The sequence below is a fragment of the Coregonus clupeaformis genome, chromosome 6 (assembly GCF_020615455.1).
Source record: "Coregonus clupeaformis isolate EN_2021a chromosome 6, ASM2061545v1, whole genome shotgun sequence".
Taxonomy (NCBI): domain Eukaryota; kingdom Metazoa; phylum Chordata; class Actinopteri; order Salmoniformes; family Salmonidae; genus Coregonus; species Coregonus clupeaformis.
In genome coordinates this window covers 12,130,586-12,157,662 of record NC_059197.1, presented here as the reverse complement: position 1 = coordinate 12,157,662, position 27,077 = coordinate 12,130,586, and the positions used below count along the sequence as shown (strand labels likewise).

General features: G+C 45.4%; 1 protein-coding gene across 2 annotated transcripts in view; it reads right to left on the bottom strand.

Moving 5' to 3' along the window:
* Positions 1–818: 818 nt before the first annotated feature.
* LOC121567669 (collagen alpha-1(XXVI) chain-like) overlaps positions 819–27,077 on the bottom strand; it is a 35,181-nt gene continuing 8,922 nt past the window's right edge. The window contains exons 4-14 of one of the 2 annotated variants that reach the window (XM_041877870.2): positions 18,104–18,165; positions 17,827–17,953; positions 16,991–17,080; positions 16,648–16,776; positions 12,063–12,137; positions 11,660–11,712; positions 11,298–11,360; positions 8,693–8,728; positions 1,835–1,879; positions 1,366–1,456; positions 819–1,138 (exon numbers count right to left, since the gene is read on the bottom strand). In XM_041877870.2, the coding sequence (XP_041733804.1) occupies positions 951–1,138; positions 1,366–1,456; positions 1,835–1,879; positions 8,693–8,728; positions 11,298–11,360; positions 11,660–11,712; positions 12,063–12,137; positions 16,648–16,776; positions 16,991–17,080; positions 17,827–17,953; positions 18,104–18,165 (959 nt within the window). In that variant the 3' untranslated portion in view covers positions 819–950. The remainder of the gene's footprint in view (positions 1,139–1,365; positions 1,457–1,834; positions 1,880–8,692; positions 8,729–11,297; positions 11,361–11,659; positions 11,713–12,062; positions 12,138–16,647; positions 16,777–16,990; positions 17,081–17,826; positions 17,954–18,103; positions 18,166–27,077) is intronic. The other variant, XM_041877871.2, reaches the window with a different exon arrangement.

The window sequence follows — 27,077 nt, the reverse complement described above, 5'->3', positions numbered from 1 at the left end:
AGAAGGTCTGATTTCATTATTACTGAAACAGGACCCAAGTGGTAAATATAAAGATCCAGTCCATTAAAAAAATTGGAGGCCCCTTACACTTCAGTGTTGTGATGCAAAAATTCTAGCATAGTGCATAACACATAGAATTAAAAAGCTATTGTCGGATATTATTCATTCTAATCAGACAGGTTTTTTACATGGACGATACATTGGAGATAATATAAGACAAGTAATGGAAACAATAGAACACTGACAAATCTGGGAAACCAGGCATGGTATTCACAGCTGACTTTGAAAAGGCTTTTGATAAAGTACGACTGGAATTTATATATAAATGCCAGGAATATTTCCATTTTGGAGAATCTTTTATACAATGGGTTAAAGTTACGTATAGTAACCCTGAGTGTAAAATAGTAAATAATGGCAACTTCTCAGAAAGTATTAAACTGTCAAGAGGAGTAAAACAAGGTTGTCCACTATCGGCATATCTATTTATCATTGCTGAATGGGAGAAACTCCCCAAATACAGGTGTGCCAAGCTCATACCCAAGAAGACTCAAGGCTGTAATCTCTGCCAAAGGTGCTTCAACAAAGTACTGAGTAAAGGGTCTGAATACTTATGTAAATGTGATATTTACGTTTTTTATTCGTAATAAATTTGCAAAAATTTATAAAAACCAGTTTTTGCTTTGTCATTATGGGGTATCGTGTGTAGATTGATGAGGGAAAAAAACAATTTAATACATTTTAGAATAAGGCTATAACGTAACAAGATGTGGAAAAATTCAAGGGGTCTGAATAATTTCCGAATGCACTGTATATATATACTGTATATATATATTACAAAACAATATATGGGGGATTGGAAATGATGCAGACAATTACATTGATGGAAGGTACAATCTATCTGCACTATTAAAGCTGATCAACCCCCCCCAAAAAAAACACTAATTGGTGTCTTAAAAATGACCTCGTCTCTGTCTGACCACCACTATAGGGAGATTGTTTCCTTGGGAACGGGAGGAGAGTTGGAGAGGCTGAAGTCGTCTGGTCTTGATGCTGGACTCGGCCTGTCTGGTCCTGATGGTGGGGAAGGAGAAGGAGTCTGGTTGGCTCTCCAGTCCAGAGCCTGACTCCACTGGACTCTCTGCATACAGAAAAGGACAATGGTAGAAACCATGACAACAAACATTAGAGTCTCACTCTATCCTCTGGACCCAATCAATACTATTATGCAAATCATGTCTTCCAGAATCAGAAACCCCTCCCAATTTACAGTGGATTACAATCATGTGTTCCAGAATTAGAACTCCCTCCCAATTTACAGTGGATTACAATCATGTGTTCCAGAATTAGAACTCCTTCCGCCTTTACCGTGGATGCCAATCATGTGTTCCAGAATCAGAACTCTCTCTGCCAGGATCTTGAGAGCTTCCCTCAGCTGCTGCACTCCCTCAGCGCCCCCCTGAGAGACAGACAGAGACACACACAGACACACTCCCTCAGTTCCCCCCTGAGAGACAGACACACACAGACACACTCCCTCAGTTCCCCCCTGAGAGACAGACAGAGACCGACACACTCCCTCAGCTCCCCCCTGAGAGACAGACAGAGACCGACACACTCCCTCAGCTCCCCCCTGAGAGACAGACAGAGACCGACACACTCCCTCAGCTCCCCCCTGAGAGACAGACAGAGACCGACACACTCCCTCAGTTCCCCCCTGAGAGACAGACAGAGACAGACAGAGACAGACACACACTCAACTCCATGGGCAAAAAGAGCCATAAATACTCAGTGGAGCTGCATATAAACATCTACTGATGTCCAATACAGTGCATACCTCAGGCAAACCCTCTCCTGGCTCCCCCTTCTGCCCAGACTGCCCCTGTAAACACATTGACACATACATTATCATTACAGAGGCAACAGACACGCACTATACTACCTACAATACGCATAACATCTGAGTGTGGTGTGAAATACTATGTGCAAGACTAGGAGGTCAAATCCATGTGTGTGTGTTTATGTGTGTGTTTATGTGTGTGTGTTTATGTGTGTGTGCGCGTGCCAGGGTTTCTGTTAGGAAAATGTGGTGACAGATAACGTGACTGGGAAGATTTTAATTTACCGGCCATTTGAGAAATGTACCGGTCACATTTGCATTGGATGCATCACCTATTAATGCCTCCATCCACTGTGCTCAGAATGACAGAAATCACATTTAGATGATAGTAATGCATCTTAACAGAACATGCAACTCATGTAATGATGCAGCCAATAAAATATAATTTTCAAACATTTGCCAAAATGCAATTCGCGGGAAAACACCATTCTCAACAGCGCATATGATAGCGGTTCCATGTGGGACAAAGAAGAAAATCTCTGTTAGAAACTTAGAAAGAAGGGCAATCTAAAGATGCAACAACTAGGATGTGTTGCTAATATAACTAGGATTGTGCCTTTGGCTTCTGGACAATGAAAGAAAGTTGATATGAAAACCAATAGACCAGGAGAGAAATGTCATAGCGGTCGGTCCGATAGAGAAGAAAATGGAAATCAATTTGCCAAAATTATATAATTACTCCTGTCTATACAGAAATAAATAAAATAATTCAAGCATGACTTAGACACAGAGGAATCAAGGATCATTAGCTTCTTTAAAAAAATAACTATGGATTGTTTCAAATCACAAGCTCGTAAGGACGCAAGCTGGCAATTTGGGAAGCCTGCCATTTGGGAAGCCTGCCATTTGGGAAGCCTGCCATTTGGGAAGCCTGCCATTTGGGAAGCCTGCCATTTGGGAAGCCTGCCATTTGGGCAGCGCGCGTGGCGATAGGCCTAGCTGATTATTGAGTTGTTGCTGTCAGAGAAAAGCATCTAAAATATGTGTGAAGATAATGTGTCTTTAGTATCATTTAAAATTTTGAGACATGAAGAAGGGGAGGGGTGTGTGGCGAAGATATAGGCCAGTCTCTGTCCAGAATGGCTCAGCTGTCTCCCACCAAGTCTTGCACCTTCATTGTTTCATTGTCTGAATTCTTTTGCCTTTTTATTTTATTTTTTATTTTTAATAAATTCCCCATTACATATGTCACCAGTAATACATGTACTTTTAATCCCTGTCATTTTTCTTACTTTAATTTCTGTTAATACATGTATTAATTAAAGTCATTTACTGTTCTCATTCTCGGAGTTCACAACCTGTTACACTTTTGGTTTATTTTGTTAGGTTTTGACAAACAGAGTAAACTCACCGACAACTAGTACAAGCTCAAATCAAGTTTATTCACCCACTGGGTCAAACAGTTGCAAAGACAAACACATGTTTACACAAGCACAAATATGTATACCCTCCTACTAGGAGGAGTCAACTCCTTGTACCTAGACAGCCAATACATCTCTGTTGCTAGTCAGGAACTTAATTGGTTCCTCTCACTGGTGTAGTCATTGCCCTGCCTCATGCTAGAACCTTTGTGGGCATGGAAGTATATGTGTGTGAGATAGTACTGTTTCTTCTCACTTAATCTGACCTGACCTCGGGCCGAATTCCTCTCCTCCCTAATCCACGTCTGTCCTTATCAGTGACTGAAACCAGACTGTTGCCCTATGCCTCCCTCCATAGGATCCATGAGATTTAACAATAACATGTTTGACAGAATGTATTTGTATTTGTAATTATTATGGATCCCCATTAGCTGTTGCCAAGGCAGCAGCTATTCTTCCTGGGGTCAGGCAAAATTAAGGCAGTAATACACTTTAAAAAACATTACAATACATTCATAACAGATTTCACAACACACTAAGTGTGTGCCCTCAGGCCCCTACTCCACTACCACATATCTACAACACAAAATCCATGTGTACATGTGTGTATAGTGCATATGTTATCGTGTGTGTGTGTATGCATGTGTCTGTGCCTATGTTTGTGTTGCTTTACAGTCCCCGCTGTTCCATAAATTGTATTTTTATCTGTTTTTTTTAAATCTGATGTGGAATACAGTTCCATGTAGGCATGGCTCTATGTAGTACTGTGCGCCTCCCATAGTCTGTTCTGGACTTGGGGACTGTGAAGAGACCTCTGGTGGCATGTCTTGTGGGGTATGCATGGGTGTCTGAGCTGTGTGCTAGTTGTTTAAACAGACAGCTTGGTGCTTTCAACATATCAATATCTCTCACAAATACAAGTAGTGATGAAGTCTATCTCTCCTCCACTTTGAGCCAGGAGAGATTGACATGCATATTATTAAAGTTTGCTCTCTGTGTACATCCAAGGGCCAACCGTGCTGCCCTGTTCTGAGCCAATTGCAATTTTCCTAAGTCCCTCTTTGTGGCACCTGACCACACGACTGAACAGTAGTCCAGGTGCGACAAAACTAGAGCCTGTAGGACCTGCCTTGTTGATAGTGCTGTTAAGAAGGTAGAGCAGTGCTTTATTATGGACAGACTTCTTTCCATCTTAGCTACTGTTGTATCAATATGTTTTGACCTTGACAGTTTACAATCCAGGGTTACTCCAAGCAGTTTAGTCACCTCAACTTGCTCTGTTTCCACATTATTTATTATTTAGTTGTTTAGGCTTTAGTGAATGATTTGTCCTAAATGCAATGCTTTTAGTTTGAGAAATATTTAGGACTAAGTTATTCCTTGCCACCCATTCTGAAACTAACTGCAGCTCTTTGTTAAGTGTTGCAGTCATTTCAGTCACTTTAGTTGCTGACTTGTATAGTGTTGAGTCATCCGCATACATAGACACACTGGCTTTACTCAAAGCCAGTGGCATGTCGTTAGTAAAGATGGATCAAAGTAAGGGGCCTAGACAGCTGCCCTGGGGAATTCCCGAGTCTACCTGGATTATGTTGGAGAGGCTTCCATTAAAGAACACCCTCTGTGTTCTGTTAGACAGGTAACTCTTTATCCACACTATAGCAGGGGGTATGAATCCATAACACATACATTTTTCCAGCAGCAGACTATGATCGATAATGTCAAAAGCCGCACTGAAGTCTAACAAAACAGCCCCACAATCTTTTTATCATCAATTTCTCTCAGCCAATCATCAGTCATTTGTGTAAGTGCTGTGCTTGTTGAATATCCTTCCCTATAAGCGTGCTGAAAGTCTGTTGTCAATTTTGATTACTGTAAAATAGCATAGTATCTGGTCAAACACAATTTTTTCCAAAACTTTACTAAGGGTTGGTAACAGGCTGATTGGTCGGCTATTTGAGCCAGTAAAGGGGCTTTTCTATTCTTAGGTAGCAGAATGACTTTTGCTTCCCTCCAGGCCTGAGGGCACACACTTTCTAGTAGGCTTAAATTGAAGAAATGGCAAATAGGAGTGGCAATATTGTCCGCTATTATCCTCAGTAATTTTCCATCCAAGTTGTCAGACCCCGGTGGCTTGTCATTGTTGAATGACAACAATACTTTTTTCACCTCTTCCACACTCACTTTATGGAATTCAAAAATTACAATTCTTGTCTTTTATAACTTGGTCAGATATACTTGAACGTGTAGTGTCAGCGTTTGTTGCTGTCATGCCTAAATTTGCTAATCTTGCCAATGAAAAAATAATTAAAGTAGTTGGCAATATCAGTCTGTTTTGTGATGAATGAGCCATCGGATTCAATTAATGATGGAGCTGAGTTTGCCTTTTTCCCCAACATTTCATTGAAGGTGCTCCAAAGCTTTTTACTATCATTCTTTATGTCATTTATCTTTGTTTCATAGTGCAGTTTCTTCTTCTTTTTATTCAGTTTAGTCACATGATTTCTCAATTTGCAGTATGTTTGCCAATCGGTTGTGCAGCCAGTCGTATTCGCCATTCCTTTTGCCTCCATCCCTCTCAACCATACAGTTTTTTCAATTCCTCATCAATTCACGGGGATTTAACCGTTTTTACAGTCATTTTCTTAATGGGTGCATGCTTATTAGTAACTGGGATAAGCAATTTAATAAATGTGTCAAGTACAACGTCTGTTTGCTCTTCATTACACATCACGGATCAACAAATATTCTTTACATCATCAACATAGGAATCACTACAGAACTTATTGTATGACCTCTTATACACTATATTAGGCCCAGCCTTTGGAACTTTGGTTTTCCTAGATATGGCTATTTTATTGTGATCACTACATCCAATAGATCTGGATACTGCTTTCAAGCACATTTCTGCAGCATTTGTAAAGATGTGATCAATACATGTTGATGATTTCATTCCTGTGCTGTTTGTAACTACCCTGGTAGGTTGGCTGATAACATGAACCAGGTTGCAGGCACTGGTTACAGTTTGAAGCTTTTTCTTGAGTGGGCAGCTTGACGAAAGCCAGTCAATATTTAAATCACCCAGAAAATATACCTCTCTGTTGATATCACCAACATTATCAAGCATTTCACACATGTTATCCAGATACTGACTATTAGCACTTGGTGGTCTATAGCAGCTTCCCACAAGAATGGGCTTTAGGTGAGGCAGATGAACCTGTAGCCATATTACTTCAACAGTATTTAACATGAGATCCTATCTAATCTTTACAGGAACGTGGTTCTGAATATAAACAGCAACACCTCCACCACTGGCATTTCTGTAATGTCTGTAAATGTTATAACCTTGTATTGCTTCCACTGTATCATCAAAGGTATTGTCTAAGTGAGTTTCAGAGATCAGAATATGAATGTCATCTGTTACTAGCATGTTATTAATTTAGGCTACATATGTTAACGTGGGTTATTTCCAGCACTTTTCTGGGATGCTTGCTTGTTTTCATTGCTTTAGTGGGAAGCTTAGCAGAAGTTGATATTCTCATGTTATTTACGTTAGTGCAGGGTGAGCTGCACACAGTGGACTTCTTACTAGGACACACCGCCTCAGTGCTAACAGTATAAATCTGGTTCATACAATAGCTGTAGGATCAGCAGAGGCATTCAGGGCAGTTAGAGGGACATACATTAGGTTACTTACATTGTGTCTTCAATGCTGCTGGGATAATGTACATTTACTAAAGCAATATGATGACTCAGCGACACAATGGTAGGGATTAACTGAGCTGGACTTGGGTCATTGATAAGTCATTGTCTCAACGCAGCCTTATAAAGCTGTGAAAGGATCCAGGAACCCAAATGATTTGGGTGGATCCCATCCTCCTTATAACACGTGTTTTGTTTCCAGAAGGTATCAAAATTGTCAACAAATGTTACACCCATTGAGCTGCAATAATCACGTAGCCAGTTGTGAAGAGAAAGAATCCTGCTAAAGCGTTCAATGCCACGATTCGGAGACGGCACAGGGTCAGATATGATGGGTCTTTTAATTGTGTCTAGCAGAGAGTCAATCAGCTCTTTGAAATCCAGTTTCAACAGTTCAGAGCTGCCCTTCATAATGTAATTAAAACCCACATGGACTATGATAGAATCAATGTCCATGTCCTGGCGTAGTACATTCGGGAGCAGCTTATTAATGTAATTTACTCGAGCTCCGGGATAGGACATCGTTTTGCACCAGGAACAATCACATTTCTTACCATGGAGCTGTCCAAAATCACAGCTGGCGAGAAGGACGAGGAAATCCGCCCACTCCCACACTTCACAGGATGGTGCAGAGACGGAAGGTTGCTGACGTCGACTTACAAATCGTAGGGGAAGGAGTAGGAGTAGGCACAGCGGCCACAGACACAGGTACCCTCAGCGACGAAGGTAGCAGGAAGATCAGGCTCCAGGGCGGCGAAACTATTCGTTGTTTGTATCTGCACCGAGTCTTTATAAAATAATTGCCTCTACGTTTCCATGGTGGGATTTTGCCTATAGTCTACGTTGAAGCAAGGTAAGACATGCCTCATAATATGTAGTAAAACATTCAGGTTTTAAACAATTAAGCCTGTTTTCAAAATGCATACTGCCTCCAGCTCGCTTTGTAAAGTGGTGGGTGACTCGCTGATAGCCTGTTGCCTGCACTTGAATGGTTTAATTATTTGTTACTTTTATTTCGTATTATTTTATATTGTATTTTTTTGTGTGATTTTTGTTTGTTATTCTTTCTTAAAACTGCATTGTTGGTTAAGGGCTTGTAAGTAAGCATTTCACTGTAAGGTCTACACCTGTTGTATTCGGCGCATGTGACAAATAACATTTGATTTGATTTGATTTGAATGGGAGGCGCGCTTCAATTACCAGTTGAGAAATAAAAATAGTAGCTATTTTTAAATTGTGCACCAAAACTGTTTTTAACACCCGATTGCATTTAGAATTGTTGCACAATGAATGGGCTTATAAAGGCAGGTTCTACTACAGCAGCAACCAGCTGATGAGCAGCAGGAGAAACCCAGCCCAGAATAGGCTCTGGATGCTGTGCATGTGTAATAGTTCTGCTGGATAAATAAGATGCATGATGACTAACGAAAATACACACAGGCCAATTTAATTCCACGATATTATGCAAATTAACCTATAGGCCGCTAAGCATGATGGGCAAATGTATTTCCATAGACTGGTATTCCCATCATTGACTAAAAAGCGTTATTTTGCAATGGGATTTCTCAAATCCCCGTCATTTTGGCCGGCAACAGTTTTATCAATCAACTTTCCATTCTTTTTTTTTTATCGGCCAAAAGCTGGCAACTGCCGGCTAACATGGAAACCCTGGCGCTTGCTTGCGTGCGTGCCTGTGTGTGTGTTCACGCGTGAACAGCCTTGCCGTACTCACAGGCTGGCCGCGCTCCCCTGGTAATCCTGGAGGGCCCTGGTGAGAGAGAGAGAGAGAGAGAGGAACACGGATCAGAGGAACTACTTTCCCCCAAACAACTTCAGATTTATAACATCACTGTCTAATCGCTCATCATCTCCTTGCAGTGCAAGCAGACACTGGTGGCAATGTCACGGGGAGGAATCAGCACCGCTGAGCGTGGCTGCAATGAGTGGTCTGTTTGATGTTCTCACCAAGGGGTCTACCTGGTCACGTATGTGTTGACCCTCTGTTCTTTAATGAAAGGGGATCAGGTTTAACATTATGGCTGAATTGGTCTTTATTGTTGTGATCATTGAGGTCTGACCAAGGCCATAGGCTGATTAACCCTTGGCCTACAATTTACGCGCCCCCCCCCACTGTAATCTAATTAACATAATACAAAAATCCCCATCAAAATCCGTCTGTTTAAGTTAGAGATATCTAGGGGGGTTTTGCATGGTCTGCGTCTCAATCCACCACATCCGCCGATATCACCCTTCTGTGTCTGCGGTGAAAGGTGGCAGAGCTAGAGTGTTGTTTGTCAGACCATGAGACATCCCGAAAATCAGTCTTCTCACAAAAAAAAGATCTGCATCGTCCGAACGGTTTTGCCTACAAACTACTATGACCACTCTATTGAAAGATGAGACTCTCACGAGCACCATGGGGTTCTCCGTTTTGCCAGGACGCCCACAAGCCTCACAAGACTAGTCTTAAGGTACCGGTACCAGTTTCAAAAATGAATGGAAGTATACAGTATATGGAGATAGTTTAGTGCCTAAACTAAGGGGATAAATACATGAAAAAAAACGTTTCCTGATCTTTCTTATATCGTTCAGATATAGGACAGACACTTCAGAACAAACTTCCTTTTGATTTTGTTTTGGACTATCTGTTGCTCAATGTAGTGAATCTGTTATTCATTGTGTTTCTATTGGCTATTAGCAGTAAAATGCCAAATTCAACGTTTCATCCAATAATGTTTTTATATATTTTTTTTGTTGATACCTTAAGGGGTCTTAAAATTCTAAATCAAATAGCTAAATGATCCTTGGTATGAACATCTTTACAAAATCCATATGTTAGCTTAGAACCCCCTCCCCCTGTTGAGATCAGTGAGGTCTGACCAGGGCCATACACTGATTAATTATGGCTGAATGGGGACTTTACTGTTGAGATCAGTGAGGTCTGACCAGGGCCATACACTGATTAATTATGGCTGAATGGGGACTTTTCTGTTGAGATCAGTGAGGTCTGACCAGGGCCATACACTGATTAATTATGGCTGAATGGGGACTTTACTGTTGTGATCAGTGAGGTCTGACCAGGGCCATACACTGATTAATTATGGCTGAATGGGGACTTTACTGTTGAGATCAGTGAGGTCTGACCAGGGCCATACACTGATTAATTATGGCTGAATGGGGACTTTACTGTTGAGATCAGTGAGGTCTGACCAGGGCCATACACTGATTAATTATGGCTGAATGGGGAATTTACTGTTGAGATCAGTGAGGTCTGACCAGGGCCATACACTGATTAATTATGGCTGAATGGGGACTTTACTGTTGAGATCAGTGAGGTCTGACCAGGGCCATACACTGATTAATTATGGCTGAATGGGGACTTTACTGTTGAGATCAGTGAGGTCTGACCAGGGCCATACACTGATTAATTATGGCTGAATGGGGACTTTATTGTTGAGATCAGTGAGGTCTGACCAGGGCCATACACTGATTAATTATGGCTGAATGGGGACTTTACTGTTGTGATCAGTGAGGTCTGACCAGGGCCATACACTGATTAATTATGGCTGAATGGGGACTTTACTGTTGTGATCAGTGAGGTCTGACCAGGGCCATACACTGATTAATTATGGCTGAATGGGGACTTTATTGTTGAGATCAGTGAGGTCTGACCAGGGCCATACACTGATTAATTATGGCTGAATGGGGACTTTACTGTTGAGATCAGTGAGGTCTGACCAGGGCCATACACTGATTAATTATGGCTGAATGGGGAATTTACTGTTGTGATCAGTGAGGTCTGACCAGGGCCATACACTGATTAATTATGGCTGAATGGGGAATTTACTGTTGTGATCAGTGAGGTCTGACCAGGGCCATACACTGATTAATTATGGCTGAATGGGGACTTTACTGTTGAGATCAGTGAGGTCTGACCAGGGCCATACACTGATTAATTATGGCTGAATGGGGACTTTACTGTTGAGATCAGTGAGGTCTGACCAGGGCCATACACTGATTAATTATGGCTGAATGGGGACTTTACTGTTGAGATCAGTGAGGTCTGACATATGCTGAGCATGGATGCGTCCCAAATGGACCCTGGTCAAAAATAGTGTACTATGTAGGGGATTAGGGTGCATTCTGGGAGGCTGCCTTAGTATTTGAACACAATATCTTTGAAGAGAGCCTGTCTACCTCCTAATCAAACAGATGTATTGCGCACAATGGAACAAAGACAGTGTTGGAATAAACCCACTGAACCTTTCATGGCAAATGAATTATAAAGCAGTCCAATGTTTTCGTATGAGAACATTAGGGGTAACATTTTTCCTCACCCTCTCTCCTCTGTCTCCTTTAGGCCCAGGATCCCCAGCCTTGCCTTGGAGGCCTCCCTCTGCCTGATACACACGAACAGGGAGAGGTGTCAGACACCTCCCTCACACAGCCAGGCTCACCCTGCCCTGACCTTGACCATAGTAACAGGTCTGCTATGTAATGTCACCCTGACCTTGACCATAGTAACACGTCTGCTATGTAATGTCACCCTGACCTTGACCATAGTAACATATCTGTTATGTAATGTCACCCTGACCTTGACCATAGTAACATCTCTGCTATGTAATGTTGACCTTGACCATAGTAACATCTCTGCTATGTAATGTCACCCTGACATTATACTAGATTATTTGGTACTCACGTCTCGCCCTGGGAGACCTGGAACTCCTGCTGTTCCGATTGGTCCAGGGGGACCTGTGATGTCACAGAAACAGTTCCAGAAAATATTCATGTTCATACTACCAGTTTAGTCCTGGTTCTTGGAGAGAAAAAAAACTGATAAAAACACACACCTGCAGGGGGACACACATGCATGGACACACACTTGCAGGGACACACACATGCAGGGACACACATCTGCAGGGACACACACCTGCAGGGACACACACATGCAGGGACACACACTTGCAGGGACACACACTTGCAGGGACACACACCTGCAGGGATACACACATGCAGGGACACACATCTGCAGGGACACACACCTGCAGGGACACACACATGCAGGGACACAGACACTTATACACCCAGAACTGAAGTTGTACCTGGGGGTCCGAGGGGGCCAGATGGGCCGGGAGGACCAGCTACGAACTCAGGAAGAGTTGGAGTAAGAGGAGTCTCTGATTATTAAACACAAACAAGAAATACAGTAATTACTGTGTTGTTGTACCACAGTGGCGGTCGGTGCCATTTCAGATGAGGGAGGATGATATATTTTGAATGAGCTTAGCCTTATTTCTATTACAGCATATTGGATGACTGTCATTCATATTCCATTCACCCAGTTCAATGTAACAGCGATAGGTTTAGGCTACTACATGATACTCAAATTTGAAATCAGTGTACCCAGAGGAGGACGGAAGCTAGCTGTCCTCCGGCTACACCATGGTGCTACCCTACAGAGTGCTGTTGAGGCTACTGTAGACCTTCATTGCAAAACGGTGTGTTTTAATAAATTATTTGGTTACATGTGAATATATTTAGTATAGTTGTATCTAAAAAGGAAAACTTTTTAAATGTTTAACTATTTTTATTTTTATGAAATTCACTGAGGAGGATGCTCCTCCCCTTCCTCTTCTGAGGAGGATGCTCCTCCCCTTCCTGCTTTGAGGAGGAGGAGCCGCCACTGTTGCACCAGTGCTGTAAAATCCTTAATGCCGTTTCATTAAGGTTTGTAGGACCTCTGACCCAACACTTGCCCCTTGTAGTGTGTGTGTGCGTGTGTGTGTGTGTGTGTGTGTGTGTGTGTGTGTGTGTGTGTGTGTGTGTGTGTGTGTGTGTGTGTGTGTGTGTGTGTGTGTGTGTGTGTGTGTGTGTGTGTGTGTGCGTGTGCGTGTGCGTGCGTGCGTGCGTGCGTGCGTGTGTGTGTGTGAGCATACAGGTTGAATACTGTAAAAAAACTCCTTATGGGATGACTACAGCTGGGCTTTACTCTGCCAGAGATCTGAGTTCAGGGCAGGGTTACTCTGTCTCTGAGCTCATTAAACACTGAGACATAGTGAAACACATATTGTAAACATGGATTTACTGTGTGACAGTTTTTTAAATCTAATGAGCCTCTAAGAAGGGACCACTAAGAGCCTACCAGACGAGATAAATTATTTCTATGCTCGCTTCGAGGCAAGTAATACTGAAACATGCATGAGAGCATCAGCTGTTCCGGATGGCTATGTGATCACGCTCTCCGTAGCCGATGTGAGTAAGACCTTTAAACAGGTCAACATTCACAAGGCCTCAGGGCCAGACGGTTTACCAGGACGTGTACTCCGAGCATGCGCTGACCAACTGGCAAGTGTCTTCACTGACATTTTCAACCTCTCCCTGACTGAGTCTGTAATACCAACATGTTTCAAGCAGACCACTATAGTCCCTGTGCCCAAGAACACTAAGGTAACCTGCCTAAATGACTACCGCCCCGTAGCACTCACGTCGGTAGCCATGAAGGGCTTTGAAAGGCTGGTCATGGCTCATCAACACCATTATCCCAGAAACCCTAGACCCACTCCAATTTGCATACCGCCCCAAGAGATCCACAGATTATTTAATCTCTATTGCGCTCCACATTGCCCTTTCACACCTGGACAAAAGGAACACCTATGTGAGAATGCTATTCATTGACTACAGCTCAGCGTTCAACACCATAGTGCCCACAAAGCTCATCACTAAGCTAAGGACCCTGGGACTAAACACCTCCCTCTGCAACTGGCTCCTGGACTTCCTAATGGGCCGCCCCCAGGTGGTAAGGGTAGGTAACAACACATCTGCCACGCTGATCCTCAACACGGGGGCCCCTCAGGGTTGCGTGCTCAGTCCTCTCCTGTACTCCCTGTTCACTCATGACTGCATGGCCAGGCACGACTCCAACACCATCATTAAGTTTGCCGATGACACAACAGTGGTAGGCCTGATCACCTACAACGACGAGACAGCCTATAGGGAGGAGGTCAGAGACCTGGCCGTGTGGTACCAGGACAACAACCTCTCCCTCAACGTGATCAAGACAAAGGAGATGATTGTGGACTACAGGAAAAAGAAGAGGACCGAGGACGCCCCCATTCTCATCGACGGGGCTGTAGTGGAGCAGGTTGAGAGCTTCAAGTTCCTTGGTGTCCACATCACCAACAAACAAACATGGTCCAAACACACCAAGAAAGTCGTGAAGAGTGCACGACAAAACCTATTCCCCCTAAGGAGACTGAAAAGATTTGGCATGGGTCCTCAAATCCTCAAAAGGTTCTACAGCTGCACCATCGAGAGCATCCTGACTGGTTGCATCACTACCTGGTATTGCAACTGCTCGGCCTCTGACCGCAAGGCACTACAGAGGGTAGTGCGTACGGCCCAGTACATCACTGGGTCCAAGCTTCCTGCCATCCAGGACCTCTATACCAGGCGGTGTCAGAGGAAGGCCCTAAAAATTGTCAAAGACTCCAGCCACCCTAGTCATAGACTGTTCTCTCTGCTACCGCATGGCAAGCGGTACCGGAGCGCCAAGTCTAGGTCCAAGAGGCTTCTAAACAGCTTTTACCCCCAAGCCATTAGACTCCTGAACATCTAATCAAATGGCTACCCACACTATTTGCATTGTCGTCCCCCCCTTTTACGCTGCTGCTACTCTCTGTTTATTATCTATGCATAGTCACTTTAATAACTCTACCTACATGTACATATTACCTCAATTACCTCGACTAACCGGTGCCCTTGCACATTGACTCTGTACCGGTACCTACTGTATATACAGTGCCTTGCAAAATAATTCATCCCCCTTGGCGTTTTTCCTATTTTGTTGCATTACAACCTGTAATTTAAATAGATTTTATTTAGATTTCAGGTAATGGACATACACAAAATAGTCCAAATTGATGAAGTGGAATAAAAAAAATAACTTGTTTCAAAAAATTCTAAAAAAGAAATTACGGAAAAGTGGTGCGTGCATATGTTTTCACCCCCTTTGCTATGAAGCTGCAGTTTCCCTCTAGCCCCATGAGGAGGGCCTATGAGTGGCACAGCCTCGCCTCCATCCCCTCTCTATACGGGTCCTGGGATTTGGCTCCTGGCCGCCTCTGAGTTTCCAAAAGCAGACTGCTGTGCTGACAGTTTACAAATGAGCTGTGATTTACAGCCAGCTGGCTCCAGCAGCTAACACAGCCAACAGCCTCCTCCCCTCTCCTCTCCTCTCCTCTCCTCTCCTCTCCTCTCCTCTCCTCTCCTCTCCCTCTCCTCTCCTCTCCTCTCCTCTCCTCTCCTCTCCTCTCCTCTCCTCTCTCCCCTCCCCTCCTCTCCTCTCCTCTCCCTCTCCTCTCCTCTCCTCTCCTCTCCTCTCCTCTCCTCTCCTCTCCTCTCCTCTCTTCGCTGCTCTCCACAGACCCAGAACTAGACCCAGACACACAGCCTCTCCTCTCCTCTCCTCTCCTCTCCTCTCCTCTCCTCTCCTCTCCTCTCCTCTCTCCTCTCCTCTCCTCTCCTCTCCTCTCCTCTCCTCTCCTCTCCTCTCCTCTCCTCTTCGCTGCTCTCCACAGACCCAGAACTAGACCCAGACACACAGCCTCTCCTCTCCTCTCCTCTCCTCTCCTCTCCTCTCCTCTCCTCTCCTCTCCTCTCCTCTCCTCTCCTCTCCTCTCCTCTCCTCTCCTCTCCTCTTCTCTTCGCTGCTCTCCACAGCCCCAGAACTAGACCCAGACACACAGCCTCTCCTCTCCTCTCTTCTCCTCTCCTCTCCTCTCCTCTCCTCTCCTCTCCTCTCCTCTCCTCTCCTCTCCTCTCCTCTCCTCTCCTCTCCTCTCCTCTCCTCTCCTCTCCTCTCCTCTCCTCTCCTCTCCACAGACCCAGATCTAGACCCAGACCCAGACCCACGCTAAACTTAACCCTAATCTTAACCCTAACCTTAACCACACAGCTAACCTTATGCTTTACCCTAACCCTAACCTTTTGATTTTGCAGCTTGGCCAACTACTGGGAACCCCTGTCTGTCTGTACTGCCCCCTGGTGTTGAATTATGGCACATTAACCTGTGTTTGCCTTGTCTGACCCATTCCAGTCACCATCACAAGCGCATCCATGGAAAACAGTTACTGTACGCATTTGGATACTGGTCCTGGTATGAATTAATCAGATAATATTTCAGTTTAAAGAATAGAATAGGTATTTTTGTGAAATAGAGATCGACATGCATATGAATTGGGGTGGCCAGTGGTGATAGAGAACCATGGTCGCTGATAGCAGCTGCAGTGTGAATGTGAACACAAAGAAACAGTCAACTTCATTCAACCCAGTATTTCCTGTTGTAGTAAATCTGCACTTGAGACATTTTGACCCCGGTAAATAGCAACCTGAGGCCTTTTATCTACTAATGGAATGCCTTTGGTACAGGCTAAAGCTCTGCTGAGGAGGACAGATACTCTGAGGCCTCTCGATGGTTATAACTAATTGCTTCTCCTTCATGGATATGAAAATATCCAGTTACAGAGCATGCATTTCCACCTGTGCCCTGTCTTCACCTTGTTTTGCATTAATTGGCCCTTGGCCAGCTGATTCCAATCATGGTTGACAGGAAGATTGCATAGAGCTCTTAGAAACAATACCATCTACTGAAGCTAAGATGGCAATGATGGTGGTTGGGGGTCCACTCACCCTGCTCGTCGAACCCAAACATGTCACCCCTCGGCTGGGTAGAGGAGGAGCGTGGCCCTTGAGGGCCTGGAGGTCCGGGGAGGCCTGGAAGACCGATCTCTCCTGGTATTCCTCTCTCTCCCATTGGCCCTGGGAATCAAAGGGGACATATCATCTCACAACAATAGCCATTCAGATATTGAAGATAATGACCTGAACATGCATTGTCTACGTCACTCCTATGTAATGCTCGCAGGCGGAATCTTCTGAAACAAGACAATGCTGAGCAATGTTGAAAAAACAGAACGAATGTCATGCATTCCCATCAGAGGCACGTCACGTGGGGAATATCAGGATGAATCACCTGTCGGTCCGGTCTGTCCTGGAACCCCTGCCTCGCCAGCTGGGCCAGGAATTCCTGGTGGTCCGATTGGCCCTGGTGGTCCTCTTCCTCCTATTGACCAGAAACAGAACCAGAACCATGTGTTTACTATGTTGAGAGGTAACCTCCCCAGGTGATATATGGTTGTGTGTGTGTGTGTGGGAGGGGGGGGTATGGGTGATAAAGCTCTGGCTGGCTGTAGGTAGGATGGAGGGCCTATGGGGGTGGGGTTGGGGGTGTTACCTGGCTGTAGGTAGGATGGAGGGCCTATGGGGGGTGGGGTTGGGGGTGTTACCTGGCTGTAGGTGAGATGGAGGGCCTATGGGGGTGGGGTTGGGGGTGTTACCTGGCTGTAGGTAGCATGGAGGGCCTATGGGGGTGGGGTTGGGGGTGTTACCTGGCTGTAGGTGAGATGGAGGGCCTATGGGGGTGGGGTTGGGGGTGTTACCTGGCTGTAGGTGAGATGGAGGGCCTATGGGGGTGGGGTTGGTGGTGTTACCTGGCTGTAGGTGAGATGGAGGGCCTATGGGGGTGGGGTTGGGGGTGTTACCTGGCTGTAGGTGAGATGGAGGGCCTATGGGGGTGGGGTTGGGGGTGTTACCTGGCTGTAGGTGAGATGGAGGGCCTATGGGGGGTGGGGTTGGGGGTGTTACCTGGCTGTAGGTGAGATGGAGGGCCCATGGGGGTGGGAGTGGGGTTGGGGGTGTTACCTGGCTGTAGGTGAGATGGAGGGCCCATGGGGGTGGGAGTGGGGTTGGGGGTGTTACCTGGCTGTAGGTGAGATGGAGGGCCCATGGGAGTGGGGTTGGGGGTGTTACCTGGCTGTAGGTGAGATGGAGGGCCCATGGGGGTGGGGTTGGGGGTGTACACCTCGTTATCACTGGAGCCCTCTGATGACTTGTTGAAGGACGGTGACGTTGAACCTGCCCCGTCTAGCAGTTTAATCTGGAATAACAAAGAGCCAGGGTCAGATTAAATATACTGATGTAATCTTCCGTCCATCATATTGATAATTTTCTTCATGATCATCATCGTCAACCATCCATCTTTCTTCCATGTCCTCTGATCTCCTTTTCTCCTCTGATACATTGTTACCTTGGACTCAATGTAGTTCAGTCTGATGTTCATGTCAGTGAAGCCAGTGCAGTTCATACACTCTGCAACGAGAGAGAAGAGAGGAGAGGGTTAAAGGTGAGATGACACGCGCACGCACGCGCGCGCACGCACGCACGCACGCGCGCCACACACACACACACACACACACACACACACACACGCACGCACACACACATATACACACACACACACACACACACACAGGCCCTCTCCTGGCAGTGGTTTAATGGCACCACTACTGGGAAGCCAAAATACATACAAAAGAACAATATCCAAGAATTTATTAGCTATTCTTGAATATTTTCTTCATTAAATCACACTCAGACTAAACATAATCTTTCTCTCTAACACACACAGGATTGTTTTCTGTCTGCCCACTAGCAGTGCCCCTCTGTATGGCCAGACGCTGGGAACACAGACCCTCCATCTCTCTTTCATCACCCGTTCCCTAGCAACTCCTGGTCTGTCCCCATGCCAGGGTGGCACAATGGCACATATTAGCCTTTTGCACATGAAGGGTATGAGGGGCTAGGACAGATTTTCTACAGGAACATTCTGGAACATTCAGGAAATATTCTGAGGGGTATGAATGAATCCGATAGGTTTCATTGGCATCCCATTTTTTTTTTTTGTTGAGAGAAACCCCAAGTCAAGATCATATCAGCTAATCTACTGGTTCCCATAATTGGGTAATCAAGGCACCACTTGTATAATAATCTAGTCACCTCTGAGTAAACCACATGACATGCACTGAGGGAAAATTGGTCCAGAGTATAGCCTGTAAATAGAATGTTCTGGTCTAGAAAGTCAAGAACAGAAATGTTCCGGAATGTTTCCCATTCCACAGACACATCTGGCCACACAAACCTAATGATGTAGAATGCCATTGCCAGGGACAACTAGCACTCATAAATAACTACTCTTTACAACAACAAAACGAGCTAAACGGTTCTGGCTTCCCTATATCATGGTTTAACCACAGTACACAGGGTTCCAGCGGCAGCCATTGAGGTTTCTGTACTGAAATAGGACAGACAGGGTTTGGGTGGGATAGGGTTACTTGGTGTGTGTGTGTGTGTGTGTGTGTGTGTGTGTGTGTGTGTGTGTGTGTGTGTGTGATGTGTGTGTGTGTGTGGAGGGGGGTCCAAAGTGTTGGTTTACCATTGGTATAAGCGAGCATGCACACATCCACAAACAGAAGCACCGATCAAGGGCTCAACCAAACACATTCCTCCGTAATTAATCTGCACACATACTCAGTACTGTTTATCTAGCCACTTCAGTGAGACCAAAATGAACCCAATTAGCTCCTTGTGATAAGAGTAATTGCACTGAGTATCAGTACAGTAGGGTATATGGGGGTGATGTATGTACAGAGCGATGTGGGGTGTACAGGGTACGGTGTGGGGTGGTTTTGGTTAGGGCACTGAACTGATGTGACCCGCTCTCCCTCTCTGTTCTTACCCAGGGTTATTTCAGCTCTTACACATCATCCAGGCGCACCCTTAACTCCCCCTTCCCCTGTCCCCCATCCCCCGACGAGGGGTTTGGGATCTAGAGTCATTACTGTGTCATAAACAAGCACCACAGAGACGAGTCTTCATGTCATGAACGTGAGCCAGGATTTCCATTTTAACTAGAACAGCAGAGAAAGGCGAAGTTCCGTTGTGTGAAAGTTCCGCAGTTCTACAGAGGAAGTGTGTTGGGATCTATAATGACACCATGGCAACATAAAGATATTTGACTTAATATTCTTGTAATGATCTGAGTTTGTGGGAAAGGATTGAGTTACGTTGTCCTTTATACTGTAGTTATTGCAGTGACGAGCTATTGCGCTAAATAAGCAAACATAAACTACTATTTTTTCCTGTTTAAATTCTCAGAGGAGTCGCCGGATTACATGAATGTTTTTGTCCTGCTCTGCAAACAGATACACTTTACTGACACAAAACAAGAACAACTTCCCACTGGGCACACCACGTCATTTCAACGTGGATAATTCGGCAATATTTTGGTTGAGACGTTGATCAATGAGATTACAACCTATATTCACCCACTCAAAAAGACAGCCAAAAGTTAGTTGAATTTCCAATGTGTTATCACTATGCTTTCAACCATCTAAAAGCACAACCAAATTCCAATCGAAAAACAATGTCTGATATTTGGTTTAGTTGTCACCCAAATGTCTATCACTGCGCTTTCAACCATTTAAAAGCACAACAAAGTTCAAATGGGAATACAATTTGAGATTTCGTTTATTTATACAATATACTGTATGAACGCATTATCATGGTGATTCATCTAACAGCAGAACCACATGACATGGATTGCAGTTGAGATTACATTGAAAGTACATGGTAGAAGTGATCAATGCGGTTGGAGATTCTGCACAGACTGTGAAGATCTCCACAGACCTGCGACCTTTGCATGCCGTCTTGAACATACTTTGAACTACATACGCTTTATATGATTACACTACCAGTCAAAGGTTTTAGAACACCTACTCATTCAAGGGTTTTTCTTAATTTTTTATTATTTTCTACATTGTAGAATAATAGTGAAGATATCAAAACCGTGAAATAACACATATGGAATCATGTAGTAACCAAGGAAGTGTTAAACAAATCAAAATATATTTTATATTTGAGATTCTTCAAATAGCCACCCTTTGCCTTGATGACAGCTTTGTACACTCTTGGCATTCTCTCAACCAGCTTCATGGAGGTAGTCACCTGGAATGCATTTCAATTAACAGGTTTGCCTTCTTAAAAGTTAATTTGTGGAATTTTGTTCCTTCTTAATGCGTTTGAGCCAATCAGTTGTGTTGTGACAAGGTAGGGGTGGTATACAGAAGATAGCCCTATTTGGTAAAATACCAAGTCCATATTATGGCAAGAACAGCTCAAATAAGCAAAGAGAAACAACAGTCCATTATTACTTTAAGACATGAAGGTCAGTCAATACGGAAGATTTCAAGAGCTTTGAAAGTTTCTTCAAGTGCAGTCGCAAAAACCATCAAGCGCTATGATGAAACTGGCTCTCATGAGGACCGCCACAGGAAAGGAAGACCCAGAGTTACCTCTGCTGCAGAGGATAAGTTCATTAGAGTTACCAGCCTCAGAAATTGCAGGCCAAATAAATGCTTCACAGAGTTCAAGTAAGAGACACATCTCAACATCAACTGTTCAGAGGACACCGTGTGAATCAGGCCTTCATGGTCGAATTGCTTCAAAGAAACCAGTACTAAAGGACACCAATAATAAGAAGAGACTTGCTTGGGCCAAGAAACACGAGCAATGGACATTAGACCGGTGGACATTTGTCCTTTGGTCTGGAGTCCAAATTTGAGATTTTTGGTTACAACCGCCGTGTCTTTGTGAGACGCGGTGTGGTGAACAGATGATCTCTGCATGTGTATTTCCCACCGTAAAGCATGGAGGAGGAGGTGTTAAGGTGTGGGGGTGCTTTGCTGGTAACACGGTCTTGAATTTATTTAAAATTCAAGGCACATTTAACCAGCATGGCTACCACAGCATTCTGCAGCGATACGCCATCCCATCTGGTTTGGGCTTAGTGGGACTATCATTTGTTTTTCAACAGGACAGTGACCCAACACACCTTCAAGCTGTGTAAGGGCTATTTTACCAAGAAGGAGAGTGGTGGAGTGCTGCATCAGATGACCTGGCCTCCACAATCCCCAAATTGAGATGGTTTGGGATGAGTCGGACGGCAGAGTGAAGGAAAAGCAGCCAACAAGTGCTCAGCATATGTGGGAACTCCTTCAAGACTGTTGGAAAAGCATTCCAGGTGAAGCTGGTTGAGAGAATGCCAAGAGCGTGCAAAGCTGTCATCAAGGCAAAGGGTGGCTAGTTGAAGAATTTGTTTAACACTGTTTTGGTTACTACATGATTCCATATGTGTTATTTCATAGTTTTGATATCTTCACTATTATTCTACAATGTAGAACATAGTAAAAATCAAGAAAAACCCTTGAATGAGTAGATGTTCTAAAACTTGTGACCGGTAGTGTACATAAGAAGAGATTTATAGTTACAGACCATGGATCTGTTACTCATTTTGAGGCTGAATGTTACATTAGTTTATAAGATAGCCTTAACTTAAGGCTATTTACTGTATTAAAAGTAATATTCAAATGTGTTTAGTTGACAACACAACCAAATATCAACATTTAAAGGAGACGTATCTACTGCTTGGAGAGTTTCATCTGAGCAACTTATGTAAGGTATTTCTTTTTCTTAGTCATCCTTGTGTCACCCATGCAGTTGGGCCATGGTCCTCTCCCGTGTATCGAACGTCAAAGGCGGATCCAAGAAGGGCTCTGTGGAGGGAAAGATAATTTACTCAGTCATTACCTTGTTCGCCCCCCACAGAGAGATGAGAAGGGTCCCTCCGTTGCCATGCAGGTAGGCGTGTCCTTATTTCTAAATATCTCCCAGAAGCAATTCTCCATCCCAGTATTGATAACCGCGAAGGGGGTTACTAAGTACGTAGAGGGCTTGATAGATTCGGGAGCAGCAGGTAATTTTATCGATCACCAGCTAGTACAAGAGCTTGACATTGATCTAACACCTGTCACCCCTCCCTTAAAGATTAACGCCCTGGACGGGCAGCCATTGGGCACGGGCTTCATTACGCACCTGACACAGAGCGTCACCCTCCAGATTGGAGTCTTCCACACCGAAACCATTCAACTCATGGAACTCTCATCCCCCAAACAGCCACACAGCCTCGGACACCCCTGGCTTTGTCGTTACGACCCTGCCATCTTGTGGCGACAAGGTGAACTACTGTCCTGGTCTTCTACCTGCTTCACCAGTTGTCTCAGCCTACCCTGCTGAGCCACCACCATTGCGGACTCTGCCTCTGCAGTGCCACCTACCATACCATCTGAATACGCCCAGTACAGCAATGTCTTCAGCAAAATCAAGGCCTCCACTCTGCCACCACATCACCCAGGGGACTGTGCTATTGACTTACTCCCTGGAGTGTCTCCACCTAAGGGCCGTTTTTACCCCCCATCTATCCCGTAAAATGAGGCAATGGGGAACTACATTGATGAAGCACTCAAAAACCGTTTCATTCGTCCTTCTTCTTCCCCGGCTAAATCCAGCTTCTTCTTCGTTGGTAAAAAGGATGGTGGTCTCCGTCCATGTATTGATTACCATTCCCTGAATGACATCACGATCAAGAACCATTTCCCTCTTCCTCTGATCCCAGCGACCCTTGAACAAGTGGGCCGCGCCAACATCTATGCAAAACTCGACCTGCGAAGTGCATATAACCTTGTCCGTATACGTCAGGGCGACGAATGGAAGACGGCCTTTATCACCGCACGAGGGCCCTACGGCCTTATTAACGCCCCCGCCGTCTTCCAATCCTTTCTGAACAAGGTTTTCCAGGATATGATCAACCGCTTTCTCATCGTCTACGTTGATGACATCCTGATTTACTCCCACTTCCTGAAGGAACACATACAGCATGTACAAAGGGTTCTTCAACGGCTCCTTGACCATAATCCTTTTATGTGAAGACTGAAAAGAGCACCATCCGTGTAACCTCTGTCAACGTCCTCGGTTTCGTACTGACACCTGGAGGGGTCAGCATGGATGAGAACAAAGTCACCGCCGTCAGTAGCTGGCCCAAACCCACCACCGTTAAGGAACTCCAACGTTTCATTGGGTTCTCCAACTTCTATCGCCGGTTCATTCGGAACCTTCAGTTCTGCTGCCGCTCCTCCACTGCCCTTACCAGCCAAAAGACCCGTCTGATAATGGTCTGATTCCGCCCTGACTGCTTTCAACAACTTGAAAACACCTCTTCACCTCAGCTCCTGTCCTTCGCCAGCCTGATCCGACCCTTCCTTTCACCCTGGAGGTGGATGCCTCCGAAGTAGGAGTAGGAGCCATACTCTCTCAGCGGGTGGGAACACCTCCAAAATCACATCCCTGTGCCTTCTTCTCCAGGAAGATATCCGACGCTGAGAGGAACTCCTCGCCATTAAGCTGGCCCTCGAGGAGTGGCGCCACTGGTTAGAGGGCGCACAACATCCCTTTCTCGTCCTGACAGATCATCATAATCTGGAATATATCAGAGGGGCCAAGAGGTTAAACTCCAGACAAGCCCGCTGAGCTCGCTTCCTCACACGCTTCCATTTTCATGTTACTTACATCCCTGGAAAGAAAAACGTAAAAGCTGATGCTCTCTCCTGCCAGTTTGAACTTCCGACCAGTAACAGTACGCCCATTCTTCCTTCCTCTTGCATTATGGGACCGGTACAGTGGGAGGTTCACTCTGCCATACAAAAAGCCCTAACCTCAGACCCGGCTCCTCCTGAGACACCAGCTGGGAAGAGTTACGTACCAGCAGCTGTTAGACCCCAACTGAAGCAATGGTGTCACACGTCCTTGGGGTCAGGACATCCGGGCATTACACGTACCACCGAACTTCTAGCCCGTAAGTTCTGGTGGTCCTCACTGGCGCCCAAAACAAAAGCCCTTGTCAACTCCCTTCCGGTAAGCTTCAACCTTTGCCAATCCCTCACAGACCCTGGTCCCACATAGCTGTTGACTTCATCACAGACCTTCCTGAATCCTCTGGTAACACCACTATCCTTGTCATAGTAGACCGTTTTTCAAAAATGTGTCGTCTGGTTCCTCTTCCTCATATACCTAACGCCATGGAATTGGCTGAGTGTATGTTCCAGCAGGTGTTCCGTCTGTATGGGATTCCGGAGGACATCGTCTCTGACTGCGGACGCCAGTTTGTCTCCCGGGTGTGGCAAGACTTCTGTGACCGACTGGGGGTCGCCCTCAGCCTCTCCTCCAGGTACCATCCCCAGACCAATGGGCAGATGGAACGCAGTCGGTATATGGCCTGGGCCGAATACGCTCAGAACTCACTCATGCATTCATCCCTCCGCCTTACTCAGTTTCAGTGTGTACTTGGTTACCAACCCCCCATGTTTCCCTGGGAGGCGGAGCCTGGAACTGTCCCAGCTGTCGACGACTGGTTTCGGCATAGTGAGCGGGTATGGGAGACCGCTCACCGGCATCTGCAGGAAGCCTCTAATACCCAGAAACACTTTGCCAACAGAAGCCGCCGACCTACGCCACTCTTTCATCCCGGACAGCGTGTGTGGCTCTCAACCAGAGACATCGGGCTCTGCCTCCCCTGCAAAAAGTTCTGTCCTCGCTTCATTGGTCCCTTCAAGATAACCCATCGCATCAACCCTGTCACGTACCGCCTCCAGTTACCCCGTCAGTATAAAATCTCCTCGTCCTTCCATGTATCTCTGTTAAAACTGGTCACCTACAGTCCTCTTCATCCTCCAGTCTCAACCTGCAGTGCGCCCCCTCAGTTGGACGTCGGAGGGGAATCTGCCTACACCATTCAGGCCATCCTTGATTCCAAACGCCTGAGAGGTCGCATCCACTATCTAGTGGACTGGGAAGGTTATGGGCCAGAAGACCGGTCCTGGGTTCCCAACCAGGACATCCTCGACCCAGAGATGATTCAAGCATTCCACCGAAACCATCTGGATCGTCCCGCTCCCCGACCTCGGGGTCGACCCCCGAACAGACCCACTGGACATCAGCCTCGACGCAGAACGTCAGGTCAGTCCACGACCTTGTCGAACCAGCCTGCCGGACCTCGCCCCTGAGGTAGGCGGCCGCCTCTGCTCCCCCCGCCTGCCCGCTCCACTATCCGGTGCCGTTGGGTCGTCAGGAGCCTCCCTTGTAAGGTTCTGTATTTATTTTTCTTAGTCATCCTTGTGTTCTTGAACGTAGCCCTGTTTCTTTGTGTTCTTGAACGTAGCCCTGTTTCTTTGTGTTCTTGAACGTAGCCCTGTTTCTTTGTGTTCTTGAACGTAGCCCTGTTTCTTTGTGTTCTTGAACGTAGCCCTGTTTCTTTGTGTTCTTGAACGTAGCCCTGTTTCTTTGTGTTCTTGAACGTAGCCCTGTTTCTTTGTGTTCTTGAACGTAGCCCTGTTTCTTTGTGTTCTTGAACGTAGCCCTGTTTCTTTGTGTTCTTGAACGTAGCCCTGTTTCTTTGTGTTCTTGAACGTAGCCCTGTCTTTCATTTTTGTTAATTGATTTCACCTGTGTTAGTTACTCACCTGGTCTCATCAGCTCCTTATTTAGTTCAGTTCTTTCTGTTTGTGCCTTGTGAGGTATTGTTCGTTTTGACTCTACTAAGCCTTTTCCTAGCTCGTTTGTGAGAACCAGTTATAGCCTTCAGTCCCAGTTTTTGATTATCCTGCCTGTTTGCCTACCTGTGTTTGACCATTGCCTGCCTGTGACCATGATTCCTGCCTTCTGCGAAGGCTAAATAAACACCTGCCGCGCTCTGCGCGTGAATCTACACCTTTTTCTCCCTGAGTATTCATTACAGCTTAATCCCATTCTTTAACTTTTATTTTTGGTTGAGTTGGAAACGTGAATCCAACAAATAATTTGTTAAGTTAACTTGTCGACAAGTTAATGGGCTATTTCTTGTATTTCAAAAGTGATATTGAATTGTGTTTGGTTGTCAATGCAACCTAATATCAACATTTGAAGGAGATGGATTCACGTCTCCATCTCAACCAAGAATCTAAGTAAAAGAATAGGACTAAATCAGGCTATGGTCAAACCCTACACCCTAACCTGAGGTCAAACCCTACACCAGGGTTCTTCAATTCCGGTCCTGGAGGGCCGAAACACCTCTGTTTTTCATCATCTCCTTCTAATCAGGGGCTAATTCAGACCTGGGACACCAGGTGAGTGCAATTAACTACCAGGTAGAAATAAAAAACAGAAGTGTTTCGGCCCTCCAGGACCGGAATTGAAGAACCCTGCCCTACACCCTAACCTGAGCACTGTTCTGCCACCTTTGGACTCTCAGCTCCCGCTCAGCCCAGTCCAAGCTCTTCTCTGTCCTGGCACCTCAACGG